At 43.0% G+C, this 15,451-nt stretch overlaps 1 protein-coding gene across 1 annotated transcript in view; it reads right to left on the reverse strand.

Annotated features, from left to right (window-relative positions):
* The window catches only part of LOC115776867 (activating signal cointegrator 1 complex subunit 3-like), a 45,492-nt gene that overhangs the window by 29,569 nt on the left and 472 nt on the right, over nucleotides 1–15,451 (reverse strand). The window contains 8 exon segments of the mRNA XM_030724650.1: nucleotides 2,120–2,262; nucleotides 2,433–2,553; nucleotides 3,495–3,640; nucleotides 3,888–4,054; nucleotides 4,631–4,716; nucleotides 6,637–6,857; nucleotides 15,147–15,315; nucleotides 15,420–15,443. Coding sequence (XP_030580510.1) covers nucleotides 2,120–2,262; nucleotides 2,433–2,553; nucleotides 3,495–3,640; nucleotides 3,888–4,054; nucleotides 4,631–4,716; nucleotides 6,637–6,857; nucleotides 15,147–15,315; nucleotides 15,420–15,443 — 1,077 coding nt within the window.

A 15,451-nucleotide genomic window follows, 5' to 3' on the forward strand; every position in this document is an offset into this window, starting at 1 on the left:
CAAACAGCCTCTGGACTGAGCAGAAAAAAGTAACCTGAGATCTGCCAGAACAGACAGAAATCAGTGAAGCTGCACAACAAACACGAAGCAGACACAATAGTGAGCTCGTCTCTTTCTTGTGCTCTTTGCAGTTTGAAAATAGTATCATTTGAAGTTAATGACTGAAAAAAGAACTTGAAATCCATTATTTTGAGAACAGTCTCTGCAGCAGTAAAGTCAAAAGATGCACCAACTAAACAATCCCAAACCAATTTCAAAGAAAGCTGACATTTCACACAATCAGTGATTCAAACTACAGAGTAAATTTCTAATAAATTAACTCAAATGAAACAATGGACATGAGATAATAACAGTCAGACTGTGGAAAGAAAATGGAAGTGGAAAAAAAACCCCTCCAGCTCTGAGCGCAGCAGCAGAGGGAAGAAAGAGCTGTCAGGTCAGAGATGGGATTTGTAGTGGTGGGTGATCCCCGGTGCGCGTTAAGCAGCCATCACTAGAAGCCTGTCAGTCAAACAGCAGGAAGCTGAGCTGTTACACAGGCCGGCGCAGGGAAGCAGCAGGCAGCGGCATATATCAGTGGAACACACACAGAAGCAGGGGTGGGGGTGGTCCACACACACATACAAAAATCTACACCTACTTATAAGACACTTCGTATTTACAGAGTCCAGAAATCTGCAGGGCTCAGGAAAGCAAATTCATAACGATCTATAATTTAGGTTAGATTAATAATGCCAATCAGGATAAACGTATTAGACGTAACAGAGACGGTGAGAATGGGCATCACGTCCTCCAGACCTCGACCCGTATCAAGCTGTAGAACAATGGTCCACAGAGCACTGCACAAGGTTTAGATGTATTTCATGCAGAGGATCTTTCACCATTGTGCTCAGAGGTTATTTCTCAGTGTCAATGAAGTCCAATTACATCCTCGAGGCCTGACTCAAATACACTCAGCCTGAACTGCAACATACTGGCCCAAGTTCATCAAGACTTGAATGATTCTACCACATACTTTCACATCACATCGTTATACCACACTACACAAAGCTGTAACTACAGTTTGCCTTGAGCATGCCACTATAGGAAAGTCCCATGAACTGCACTGTGCACCAATTTCACATTTTCTTCCTTTATGACGGTGATCATGGAGTAACTGGGCGATTATTTTTAGTTTGGTTGTTTTTATCATGCAAATTTATGGATGTAATCACGTTTCCAGAGTTTTCTCTAAGAATAAAACTGCTCTCATCCCTCAGGGGGTCTGTCCTGGCAACACGTTACACCAAACATATGAGCAACAGGCACTAAATATGGTTTCAAAAAACATCCTGACATAAAACTGTATTTGTCAAAACCTCTGACCTTGACACGCTGAGGTCACTATACAGCAGCCTGAACAGTGTCAACACCTGGACACAGTTTCTGCAGCTTTATTCAAGCCAAACACAGAAGCCTGTAATTGGTTCACAGAGCATGTATAATATAGCAGAACAAATCCTGCCATCTGCTGGTTCCCTATTAGAACACATTAAGTCTGTTGCTTAATGCTTTTTTAATTCTGAATCAGTTAAGTTTTGAGCAGCAGATGATAAAGCAAAGACACAGAGGCCATTCTGCACACCTTCAACTCATCCATCCGTGACTAAACAGCCTCTTCACCTTATCCAGCGCTGCAAAGAGCTCAGCTGCCAGTAAAACTGAGGCTGGCACAGTCAGCTCCCTGGAGCTCTGGAACAAGTTGCCTGATGAATTTCTTCATCTTTTTCACCTATTTTTGATGCTTAAATGTTAGACTGGTCCTCTTCTTTCTTTTTAGCTTTGTTTTAGCTGCTCTAATCATCTGTTTTGCTGCTTGAGTCTAAAAAATACAATTAAATTATAGGTTATTATATAAATTCTATTAATACTAGCATGTAAGCTATTAAATACGGTACACAGTGGATGACTAACGTAATGCGAAACATATGTAAACTATAGTAATGGGTCTTACATGTTCAAAAAAAAAGAAAAGAAATCTGGTGAGCTACACTCAGCGCTGTGCCTGAGAACAGCCTGTGTGAAACAGATGGAGCAGCGCTGCTGCAGCTCCTCCTGTCCACACACAGTGTCAGCAAACCTCTCTCTCATCCTGGTGCAGCCACTGCTTGGGGTTGTCCTCTGTAGCCAGGTAAGCGATGAGGTCCAGGGCAGTCAGGCGAGTTTGCCGTCGTGATGATACAAAAATCAGCACTGGCTTGGCCGGGGAGTGAGTGCGTATCGCTGCAGAGAGTCCAAAATAGTAGAGCAATTTTCATATACTGTATGATTTACTTTTAAAGAAGCTGGTCAAGGAATCTTATTAAACAAATGCTGCGTGAAAAGGCACCAACGTATCATATGTACACATGCTGGAGTGTAAAACATGTGTAGAGGTGAATGTTAAGGTGCACCTTGGAAGGTGGGCTTGTTCATGCTGGCCATGCGGGGGCAGTAGTGCTGTCCTGGGAAACCGTGGATGTGAACCTCTAGCGGGACTGGGCGCACAGATGGACGGAAGTTAAACAAACCCACCTGTTAGACAAAAGATGGGGAGAAGAAAGGGGAGAAGAAGAGAGATTTAATGTAAGCAGCTGGCAACGTGAAAGCCCATCTGGCTGCAATGTGACTGTCTGTCACTGTCACTGAGGCACAGAGCAGCAGCAGCAGCAGGCCACTGTGTTTACTGTGTGATAAGGTGTTACAGCCTGAACTAAAGTGAACTCAGTGTGTGTGATAGGATGCTGTAACGTGTGTGTGGCATTTTTTGCTGTTATTATACTGAGGGCTGCTGCATGTCTACAGATGTCTTAAAAGCCTGGATAATGGATTAGGCAGCTACAAATCTAGCAGCTCAGTCCCAGCAGCAGCCAAGCAGCCAGATTTATGAACGGCAGACACACAATCTAGTTGGCCAGCACTTCTCTCTACCGCTTTGAAAGCAGAGCAAGTGTGAAGCCACAGTATTTGAAGGGTGTCTGTGATTATTACAAGGACTGGCTAATATATTCGCTGGATTACCCACGGTAAGTAATCACTAAGATAATGCAGTCATTTTGTGAAGAAAGCATTGATAAACTGAATTTGGCCTCTGCTACAAGCCCCTTTAGGCAATAATGTGAAAGTACTGCATGGACTAGAAATCCTGTAGATATGTCAAATACTACAAGCCTTAAATGCATACCTCAGCTGTTTGAGTTACTGCTGTCACGGTAAAATTATTTAGCTGCAGCAGGTTGTGTTTAGCGCCGAGAAGCATCTCCTTTGATGCTGGAGGGTTTACGTGCTAACAGTGCTGCATGTGAAGGTTTTTATGTCACGTTTCAGAAATATGGCAACCGAGGCAAGTAAACACAGAAAGCAAAGGATACAAGCAATACTCTGGCAAGTGGCCCGACTGTATATGAAGACCCCAGAATGGCTCTTTTTGGTGTAAGGAATGATAAAAAGACTACTGTGTATTTTTGGCTGCTGACCTGTCCGATTCCCAGCCAGTCAGCAAGGTCTCGAGCATTGGCCAGAGCCGTGGACAGACCGACTACTCGAACACTCTTGGAAGTGTGAGAGGAGATAAAGTTGGTCCTGGACACAATGACTTCCAAGACCGGACCTCTGTCCTCACCTGGAAAGAGACACAATGGCAAATTCCAGTCAGAGAGCTGAGGTGACAGAGAGTTGTGTTCCAGTGTCTTAATGCTGGATTCATATTGTTTGGTTCTTTACACTTAATGAACTGTTTTGTGCACTATGAAGGAAATAAATGTAACAGCTAATCCAGCTCTTCTAAAGGGTGCAGGTAAAACAGCAGAGGCACCTGGCCCCGTTCCTGTCACACTGACTCCTCCTTCAGGTTTGTTGTGGACTCTTACCCAGCAGGTGGATCTCATCAATGATGAGGATGGCTACTTTCTGAACGTAGCTTCGGTTCTGCCAACTCCTGCTCACTCCATCCCACTTTTCTGGAGTGGTGACGATCAGGTCAGCCTGTGCTATGGCTCTCATGTCAGGAGTTACGTCACCCGTCAGCTCCACCACTCTTTACACACAGTAAGCAAGCAAGCACAAAGAAACAGTTTTTTGGTATCAACAGTATGTTTTCATATATATGGTGTCTATAGGAATAATCAACTTATATTTAAGACTTTTTAGACCTCGATGATACCATCTGAAATGAAATGAAAGCTAAAGTTGTGAAAGAAAAACATCTAAAGTAAAAATATTTTCCGTCTCAGTTCACACACTGAAATCGGCTCAGAATAAACAACAATGTAAAATCAAAGTATTTGGTGGAGTTCAAGAGCAGTGTCCAGATGAGTGTAGAGAAAACAGAAAGCAGTTTACTTCCTAAGTATTTCCATGCAGGTCAAATTACAAAGCCTGGCCTTAGTGGTGCCGTCACACCGTGTGATCTAAATGTGTGGATGGGCTGAACAAGTTCTCGCAGTGACCGCTCACTAAAAATGACCAAACTGAACTCAATGTAAAACGTTCAGTGTTTGTTAAGGCTTCTTATTAGCATGTGTGTACGTGAAACACTTTGGGATATTTTTTTTAAACAGCAGCAGACAGAAGGCTTGTTTGTATCATCATGGTGTGAGTTTCCTTTTCTTACTTCTTTCCCAGTTTCTCTTCAATCCTGACCTTCCAGTCCTCGATCCGCTCCCTCACCAGGGCTTTCAAAGGGGCAATATACACCACCTAAACACATAGCAACAAATGAACAAGATCAATGATTTGAACAATATCACAATAGTCCCTATTATAGTAAATTCTCACTTCAAACATTCAACTTGGGCTGTCTTAACTTTATAATAAGGCCAAGGAAAATCATTGTATCCTGGTTTAATACATGAATGAAGTGAATATGAATGAGGTTATTTCTTGACTACAGAAAGGTTGGTGCCACAGAGGTTTTAGGCTCCATGCAAAGGAAAATCACTAAAAACTTTAGCAGTGTTTAAAAACAAACAAACCTTAAAGCCGTACTTGGGCCCAAACTTGTGATCATATTGTTAACAGGGACTGCTCCTGAAGAGCATGGTGGTGGTTACTGTATCCACAGAGGAAGTTTAACTGTGTCAGTGATTAACTGGTTGGTTTTGGAGCTTTGAATTATGTAACTGTCTTGTTAGTTGTTTGTTTTGCAGTGGAGGATGTGACAGGTTGTTGGTGGATGTTCAGTACCATTGGTTTTAAGATAAATCTAATTCACTATATACTTAGGTCTCAAATTTGGCTTTTGAGCGCTACAGCACACATCAATGAAATTATTCCTCATACAAGTCTCTATTAACAAAAGTCTCTGCATTTTCCTGTTAATTTGGGCACTTGATAAACAAAAATGTATTTTAGGCCTGAGGAAATTAACTTTTTTAACTGTTTAATAGAGTGCAGAACAAACATGAAGGCATCAAAACTATGCAGTAACACAGTGTTTCAAACCTGAATCTATTTTGCTTGGATTCCTCAGAGCAGCTACTATTCTACTTCCAACAGCTTTTCACACTTTCAGCCACCTCATCCAGGATAATGAGGTCATCATCTGAAACTGTGATGAACCTTGCCAAAAAAAAAGTACATTTTTTGCCTTCTTAATGTGTTTGAGAATGCCAGTTTTTATTTTGTTGAGCAGCAACTTCTATTGCACTGTTCTCCTACTCCCCTCAGTAAAGACAACAAAGGTCCCTCAGTATTTTCATGAAACTTTGTGAAAATGTGCTCAGTCCACTGTGATGAAACTGTAACGATAGTAAAAATACAATAACTACCCTTGAATGAGTAAATGTGCCCTAACTGTATTTAGTGCATGATCAGGGACTCACACCCACTCCAATGGCCACGAAACCTCATTTAAAATACATGATGTGAGTTGTACCATTATAGTTATATCACAGTTGTTTACCCAAAGTTTCAATGACTGACATTTGGACATAACTGAGGTGAGTCCAGTGATTACACTTCCTGAAGCTCTGATTGCTGCTGTTTCCCAAAGCGGTGCTCAGACTGTCCTTACTGAACACTGAAATACCAGTTATAAATCACCAGCAGATGATGTGCATCTAAAAACCTGCTCATTGTACTTGGGTTAGACTGATTAGCTCAAAACCTTTGCAACATGTATTTCTAGCTGTACAGATTCTAATCATTAAAGAAACAACATCTGCAACAGTTGTTAAAACAAAACAATTGAATTAAAACTGTTGCATTCGGTTTTTACCTCTCAGGACATCCCTTTTCCTTTACTTTTGGCCGTTCCTAAAAGTCCAAATTCACTCCGTACTAGGCTGTGGTACATTCAGCTCAGTTCACATGCACTTATTTATTCATTTGAATTGTAATTATGGTTCAAGGAAATGGTTTTATTTGTCAGGCTAAAATTATTGTACAAAACCATGAGGAGGTCAGTTGGAAAGTTTTGTTTTTTTTTTTTTACATTTGGCAGATTTTATATGGAACAACCTAATAGCTCCCCCCACAGGCACAACCAGGTTCTGGGTGCTACAAACCTGTGTAAACAGCATCATTTCTGACAGTTCTGCTTCTTACAGAGGACAGCAACAAGTTAGGACATTCCTTAAACATGTCCTTTTGGTACCCTCAGAGGGCGGTGAGTCTAACCTTGGAGGATGGACACTCGTTGAAGACCCGGAACATGGCTATCTCTGCTGCAATGGTTTTTCCAGAGCCTGTTGGTGCTCCCAGCAAGACATTGGTATCCGTGTGGTAGAGCGTGTGGAAGATCTGCGTCTGGATGGGGTTGAAGTGAGTGAACTTGTAAAGGCTCTCGTACTCCTGGTTACCCAGAGCAGTTACCGGCAATGGCTGAAGGTCCAGCAGCTCTGAGAGAGAAAAAGTCATGCAAAGCATCATGGGACAAGTGGTCTACAGTACAGATAACACAGCTAATGGTTTAAAGGGGTAATGTGGCTCATGTTTAGATCTTCAAGTAATACACTTAAAGTACCAATACCCATACTTTGAAATTTATTGCATCAAATTCAAAATGATACAATTATTATTACAAATAACAGAAAGTAACAATGTGAGACTTTTACATAAGAGACAGTTTTAATGAGCATTTTTAAAAATCTGGAGATGTTGATGAAACGGTATAAAGTCTCCTGTGTGCAGCAGGTTCATCCCCAGTAGCAGGCCCGGATTAAGGTGGGTCTGGGCCCCGGGGCAAGGAGATTGCAAGGCCCCCCCCCCCCCCCGCTCCGAGCCCATACCACCCCCCCCCCCCCCCCCCCCCCCCCCCCCAACACACACTCCCCTACAAAAGTCTCTTTCTGCTCTTCCTTCGTGCAACATCATCTACCAACTCATCAAAGTTCAGCTGTTGCACAAACTGTGATTCAATTGCAAGAAGTGAGAGGGAGTTCAGACGATTTTGGGTCATTTTCATCCTGAGCTCATTTTTTATTCGAGCCATTCTGGAGAATGACCGTTCCCCTTCACAGTTCGTAATTGGCAGAGTCAAGAACAGTCGAAGTGCGATGTAAAGACTTGGAAAAGTGGACGGCAAATCCAAATTTACCACGGTCTTTAGCATTGTATTTGGGCATCTTTGTTCTTTTGGAATGAATGATTTGAATTGAACAAGTTCATCTGCCAGGCTCATGGTTAGATCAGTGGGATATGCTGCAGCAAGTGCTTCGGCCCTTGAAGTGAGCTCACTGATTGACATATTATCAGGCATGAAAAGAACATGAAAAAGATTGGTCAAGTGTGTGTATGCAGTTAACCGATGGTCAAGACAGGACACAAGCTTGTCAATTAGAACATTGAATGTTTCAATTCGAAACTTTTCTTTTCCACCTAATTTAACATCTGGCTCTGCACTTTCATCAGCCATATGTTTGTGCTTCTTTGTGCGCTGGAGATCATGTCTGTAGTCTTGGGAGACTGAATCAGTAACACTTAAGGCTCATCTTTCAAAATGGGCAAAATTGTCTCTCTGTGCTGCCACAAAATCACAAAGAGAACTGAGAAGCTGTGTTGCCGTATTTATGTTGATGTTAGGCTTCTGTAACTGCAGGCTTGTGGCTTGGAACCGCTGCAGTATTGTATCCCAAAAGTATGCCATGACAGCTATCTCTAGGGTGTCCAGCTTGCCACAAAGTGCAGAGGCCTCACTTCTAGTGTCACGTTTCTCCTGTGGATCTTTGGAAATATTGTTCAGTGAATCTCTCAGTTGTGCATAATATTTCCACAGAGCATTTGTTGATTCAGCTCTTGCACTCCAGTGAGTGCCTGACAAGGACTTCAGTGTGAGTTTCACATTTGTATTTCTGAAAACCTTTCCCCCCCTGTGTGTTGAAGAGGCACAAAATGTGTACAAAGATTGCAGGAAGTCAAAGAAACGCCCAGCTTCTGGGCTACTGTCAACAGCATTGACACCAACTAAATTCAATGAATGCGCAGCACAGGGGACATAACAAATCAATGGGTTTATGCGTTTCAGATGAGCTTGAACTCCATTGTACTTTCCTGACATATTACTTGCATTGTCGTAAGACTGGCCACGACAGTTACTTATGTCTAGGCCCAGGTTCTCCACCATTGCAACAACACACTCAGCCAAATTGCTCCCGCTATGATTCTCAATAGGCTCGAAACCCAGAAACCGCTCAACAATGTCTCCCCCAGCTTCGACAAATCTGAAAATAAAAGTGAGTTGGTCCACATGTGCAAGATCGGGAGTGGAGTCAACGATAACAGAAAAGTATTTGGCCTCTTTTATCTCACTGATAATCGCTTCCTTTGTTCTTTCTCCCATTAAGTGGATAAATTCCCCACAGATTGTGGATGAGAGATAGGACACAGAGCCTTTGCCCTTGCCTCCAAACCTTTGGAGATGGTCAGCTAGAAAAGGGTCAAATTTGGCCAACAGTTCGATAATGCCTAAGAAATTACCATTGTGAGGTGATCCAAACTGCTCGTCATCTCCCCTGAACGCAAGGCCCCTCTCTCCCAAAAACTGAATTACAGCAACAACTCTTCTCAAAACGTCCCGCCAGTACTGCCTTTCTGCATCAATTTGTTTCATAAGATCAGAATCAATTCTTCCTGTGTCTTTGGAACGACTGTGTAATGCTAACATGCAAGCCCTATGCTCCTCATTCCTCTCATGCTCACCGATACGCTCAGAATGTTTCCAATCAGAAAACCCATTGACAAATGCATTGCACTTACTTGAGAACAGTTTGCAAGCAAAACAATAAATGCAACCAGAGGAAGGTGAGTAAAGGAGCCACTGCCTTTCCACAGACTGACCATTAGGTAGACAGCATTTGACTAAGGAATTTGTGAAACTCCTAGTGCCACCCCCCATGGTCATATCTCTAATTGAGGCAGGGTACTTTTCACTCCGATTTTGAAAAGCAACTGCTCCTCTACTAACCAGAATCGACTTAGCCTGTTCAGTAATGGCATTTGGCCACAAAGCAGGGTCATTAACGGTTTCACACCAGGAGTTTGAGGTCCTAGCTGCTAATGGGATACTGGTCTCAGTGTACTCCTCCTGGTCTGACAGTGAGTCTGCTGTTGTAAGAGTACACGAGTCTGGAATGGCTGTGGTATTTGAGCATGAAGCAGAAGATCCATGACTGGAGATGGTGTCCCCAGCTTCTGGGTGGAAACTGAGCTCTGTGTGTGGCCCTGAAGCCTGAGCCTGAGAGGCCAGGTCTACACCGGATTGGATCTGTGTGGGCTCCGGCATGATCAAATCAGTGGTGCTCTCTACACTGCTGCAACTCGGACCACTGATGACATTATCAACATTGGTATCAACATTGGAATCCTTTGGCTTATCAAAAAAGCCAGAAATCGAAGGCACATTTTTTAAGAAGTCAGCCTGTTTTGCCTCTCTGTTTTTTTTGGCTCTTCGCTTTGAAGCGCCACTTTTTTGTTTGCAATCCATAGGCCTACTATTAATGACAGTTGCAAAAAAACCAAAAAAAAAACAAGACAAACAAAAAACCAAGTCGCCACTGGCTCTGTGAAAAGTCACTTGATGACAACACAATATATGATTAAGGGCAGAAGCTAGATAAAGGTAATATCTCAACCGTGTAAGACTTCCTAAGACAGAACAGAATATGATGAAATGATTAAAATGGGAAAAAGTCGCTTATCAGCTTTTAGTTATTAAAGATGGCCAAAAGTTGCAGTGTGAAGCTTAAAGGCAGAAAGTAGCTGTTGTTTACATATCAAAACTAATAGGCAATGTCGCTAAATTCACTAAATGAAGTTGCCAGAGAATGGCCAAATACAATACAACACTCCTTAAAGTTCGGAAGGTGTTATATTTAAACACGAAATACACTAGCCTTTTAAGGTAGGCTTTTAACCTTTAAAGGTGTAATGTGATATGCGTATAATGTGATATAGTATAATGTGATATAGTACACAATAATAAAATATAAATGTATACAAGCCTTTAAAAAGGCTGTTGAATATTAAACTACATATGATGATATAGTATGATATAATATAATATAAATGTATACAAGCCTTTAAAAAGGCTGTTGAATATTAAACTATACGTATAATGATATAGTATAGCTTAATATAATATGATACAAATGAATGCAAGCCTTTAAAAACCCTGTTGATTATTACAACTAAACAAGTGATGCTGCACAGGTTGAATGCAAAGCAATTTGTCAAGCAGTAAGCCAAGGTCAAGTTCTGAGTGAACAGAAGTGATGCAGGGGGTTATATATATAGAGACAGAGCCAAAGTCTCAGCCCCTTCTTTCAGTCCACTACTTGTGGCCAATTCAGCGACTTTTGATGGTCCCTGGCGACTAAAAATGTCGTGTAGCGCCTTTGGCAACTTTTTGGTCAGCTGATGACTCAACTCATCTTTTCAGTGGCATTGTCCGTTGATTCTCGCTATCCCGACATGCCGCTATTCCGACAACTAATGTAATAAATATTTGCCTTTACTGACGGTTAGGGTTAGGAATAGTTTAGGGTAAGGCATATGCCTTTATTGACGGTTAAGGTTAGGAATAGTTTTGGGTTAGGCACATTTAATTAAACAGTGTGTCACTAATAAACAAAACCAAAACATACCGCTATGCCGACAATAGAAATCAATGGCAATAGCGACATGCACCCGGCATAGTCATTGTTTTTCAGCATAAATGTAACTCTGTGCTGCTATCAGAAGTGTTTCTCATGGTGAAATAGTGCTGCAGATTAGCTCTAATCTTTAAAAATTGCTAGCATTGCCCTTTTGCATTATGAACGCAGCCATGCATGCACGTTTTCTAGAGATGAGCGTTGTGTATGACGCTTTGCCATCATATGTCACGTCATGATGTCATCTGGCGATTTTTCAGAGAGCCAATAGTGACTTTCTGTGATTTCCACAGGAAATCCATATTGGACATCCAAATTTGTTCATATGGACATATGCAAGCGAAATCTGCAAAGTTGAGAGGTACAAAACCTTGTGTTCTTAAGGTGAATATCTACTGTGTATTACTCTCCCCGAGGAGAACTAATAGGTTATAATGACAAGTGAATCACCATGTCATTTTGTGTGCAAACAATATTGTGCAGGAGCGAAATCACTTCCCACAGAATATAGATACAAGTTCTGCTAGCTCTCTACTGGGGCCAGCGTTAGGCCCAGGATATGCGGTGGTCACAAAGCGACAGTGTTGCTAGGTCTAGTAACTTGTGCGCATCTCTAGCGATAAAAGAAACCATCTATTGACTTTGGCGATTTTAAGGCGAATCTGGCTACTTGTCTTTTAAGTGACAAAAGCATTATTTTTCAACACAACTGTAGCCCTGCGCCACTGTCAGAAGCCATTCTAATGGAGAAATAGGGCAGCAGATTAGCTCTGATCTGTAAAAAGCTGCTAGCACTGCCTTGGTTAGCAATACCTATTCCGACATCCCGCTATGTCGACATGTCGCTATTCCGACACTTCTTCACTGATGGTTAAGGTTAGGAATAGTTTTGGGTTAGGCACATATCGCTATGCCGACAATAGACATCAATTGTCGGCATAGCAGCATGTCGCAATAGCAACATGAATCCCACTGCCTTCTTGTAGGATAGTCGTAGCCGTGCACCCGTTATAACGCTGTGACATTATACATAATGTCATGACTTTATCTGGCGACTTCTAGCGACTTTTGAGAGAGTCAATAACAACTTTCTGTGATTTTCTTAACAATACTGAGTCCACTGGAAAATCGACATTGGAAATCCAAATTTGTTCACTGAAAATTACAGTTTGCTCTTTCAATGACATAAGTACAATATAATTTATTCCAATACAGTTATAATATTATGTAAATGTCTATGAGCTTTTAAACAAATTGTTGGTGGCTAAATCTGATATGTGAGATATTAATAAAATAATATTGATAGAAGTTTCGATAAATGGATTTAAGAATATTAGATTCAATTTTCACTTAACTGTGGGACATATGGAAGCGTAATCTACAAAGTGAAGTGGTACAAACCTGGTGTTCCGAAGGTGAATGTCTACTTGTCTATTACTCTCCCCGAAGACAACTAATAGGTATCATGACAAGTGAATCACCATCGAAATCACTTCCACAGAAAATAGATACAAGTTCTACTAGCTCTCTACTGGGGCCAGCGTTAGGCCCAGGATACGTTGTGGTCACGAAGCAGGTGTTGTCAATTGAGAAACTTTGCCGTTAGATTTAGTGACTTGTGGGGGTTACACCTCTCCATTACGAAACCCCGCTACTCCGAAACCGGGGGTGCATATCCCTACCCCCCTTACCCTAACCCTAACCCCGTTCGGAGTGGCGAGGTTTTGGAAAGGAAAAACGTCCACACTTGTGGGCGTCCCTAGCGACAAAAAAACATTTAGCAACTTTCGCAACCTTTTGGTGAATCTGGCTGCTCGTCTTAAAGTGACAAAAATCATTGTTCTCAACATAACTGTAGCTTTGCGCCGCTGTCAGAAGCATTTCTAACGTTGAATCAGTGCTGCAGATTAGCTCTGATCTGTAAAAATCCGCTAGCACTGTCTTCTTCTACTACAGACATAACCGTCCCCACATGTTTTCTAGAGATTGGCATTGCGTGCATGGTGCTGTGACATCATACGTAATGTCATGATGTCATCTGGTCTTTAACCCCTTAACTGGCAGCAAAAAAATCACCTGACAAAAACTACATAACACCCTCTGGTTATTATTGGCTCTGAACAACCCATTTCATAGCCTATTAACTGGCTGCGTCTGGTCCGCCGGCCGAATGAAGTGCATTTATATGGCAGGCTAGACCCGCCCATTTTGACTGACACCTCATTCGGCCAATCATGTTAAGAAATGGGTTTCCCAGAGCCAATAATACTCAGAGGGCGTCACGTAGCTTTGTCAGGTGATTTGGTGCAGCCAGTTACATGATTGGCCGAATGACGTGTCAATAAAAATGGGAGGGTCTAGCCTGCCATATAAAAGGGACTACAAACGGCCCGTCACCGGGCCCTTGCCAGTTAAGGGGCTACGTGACTTTTCAGAGAGCCAATTGCGACTTTCTGTGATTTTTAGCAGGACTGAGTCCACTGGAAAATCCATATTGGTTTTTCTCTTACAATGGCTGCCGTTCCTCATGGCCCAGGGATCCTCTGGTTGTCGTCCCCCATGCCCCAGGGGCCCTCTGGTTGCCATATTCTGTGGCCCAGGGGCCCTCTGGTTTGCGTACTGCATGGCCCCGGGACCATCTGGTTGCCATATCCTGTAGCCCAGGGGCCCTTTGATTGCTGTCCCCCTAGGCGCTCTAGTCGCCGTACTGCATAGCCCAGGGGCCCTTTGATTGCCGTTTCCTGTGGCCCAGGGGCCCTATGGTTGCCATATCCCGTGGCTCAGGGGCCCTTTGATAGCTGTCCCCCGTGGCCCAGGGGCCCTCTGATTGCCGTCCCCCGTGGCCCAGGGGCCCTCTGGTTGCCATATCCCGTGGTTCAGAGGCCCTTTGCCATCCCCCGTGGCCCAGGGGCCCTCTGATTGCCGTCCTCCGTGGCCTAGGGGCCCTCTGGTTGCTGTACGACATGGCCAGGGGCCCTCTGTTCCTATGTCCTGTGGCCGAGGGCCCTCTGACTGCTGTCACTCCCCCCAGCCCATTTCAGTTAACCCTTATAGACTAACGAAGTACAACTAAAGAAGATCCTAGAATAGAGGGCTCTATCGCAATCAGCATCGACATCGGTATCTGGATTGTTGCTGGGCCCCCCCTGGGCCCCCTGGATCCATGGGCCCCGGGGCGCCAGCCCCACTCGCCCGGTCGGTTAATACGGCCCTGCCCAGTAGCTAATGTTGTAACTGTTCTCTGCCCTCACTAAGAGAAACTGTGGATAGAATATTATCCTGGTTCCTTTCTCACAAACTAGAGGAGTAAATGAGTCAGGTATGAGAAAGTAAATGCTTTGGTTCTGCAGTGTACTTGGTCCAGTTCTAGTCAGACAGTCAAAGCACTGAGAGCTTGTTATATTACCAAATGTACTGAGGAAGAAATGGACCCTCCTGCTGCCCATGTCCATGCCAAGCTGCTGTGGTAAGGATACGTGTTTATGTGGCTAAAGTAGACAAAACCAGGCCAGAGGACGTACAGCTCTACAACACTGATTACAGACGGAGTAGGTAGATGGGTCACCTAATAATCAGAAGCTCAGCTGATCAGTGTCCAGTCTGCATGTCTAAGTGGTTTTTTTGGCATACTTCAACTGCAGCCCAACTTCTAGGCTGTATCTAACATAATTGATTGTGGCACAAGCAGATTGTCTACTAATCAGAAGGTTAGAGCTTCGATCCTAGCAATGCCAAACTGAACCCCAAACTGCCCCAATTCATAAGCAAGTGTGATAGTTAAAAAGTGCTTAAAAGGCACTGAAAAAATGCTGTATGAATGTGTATGTGAATGGGTGAATATGCCTTGTATTCAAACTGTTCTAAGTACCAGTCCACTTCAGATTGGACTACAATAAACAGACTAACTGAATAACAATGAAGAAATCATGGGTGGTACTGTGGCAGGTACTGTGGCAGACTTAGCACTTTCAGGATTTAAGTTCAGGTCAAGTAAAATTCTTTCTGTTACGACAGGAATGTGTGTTTGTGTGTGTATACCAGTGTGTGGTGGATGTCTCTCTGGTAAGATGAGGTTCTGGAAGTTGATAACGCAGACAGCCTCAGCACCAAGCCATCGATCAGAGACTGCCTTGATGTAGTACTGGGAGGGCAATGGCTCAAAAATGGGAATGGTGAATACTATGTGCTGAGGCTCTCCTGTCACTACCTGAAGAGAAACCCACCCAGAAAGTGAAAACACAGATCAATCTCCTTATGTGTTCTTTATGAAACACTGTATATTTTAGCTAAGGTCCAAGACTCAAAACAAACCTGTTTCTTCTGCAGGAGGAAGTGCTCAGAGT

The sequence above is a fragment of the Archocentrus centrarchus genome, unplaced genomic scaffold (assembly GCF_007364275.1).
Source record: "Archocentrus centrarchus isolate MPI-CPG fArcCen1 unplaced genomic scaffold, fArcCen1 scaffold_40_ctg1, whole genome shotgun sequence".
Lineage (NCBI taxonomy): Eukaryota > Metazoa > Chordata > Actinopteri > Cichliformes > Cichlidae > Archocentrus > Archocentrus centrarchus.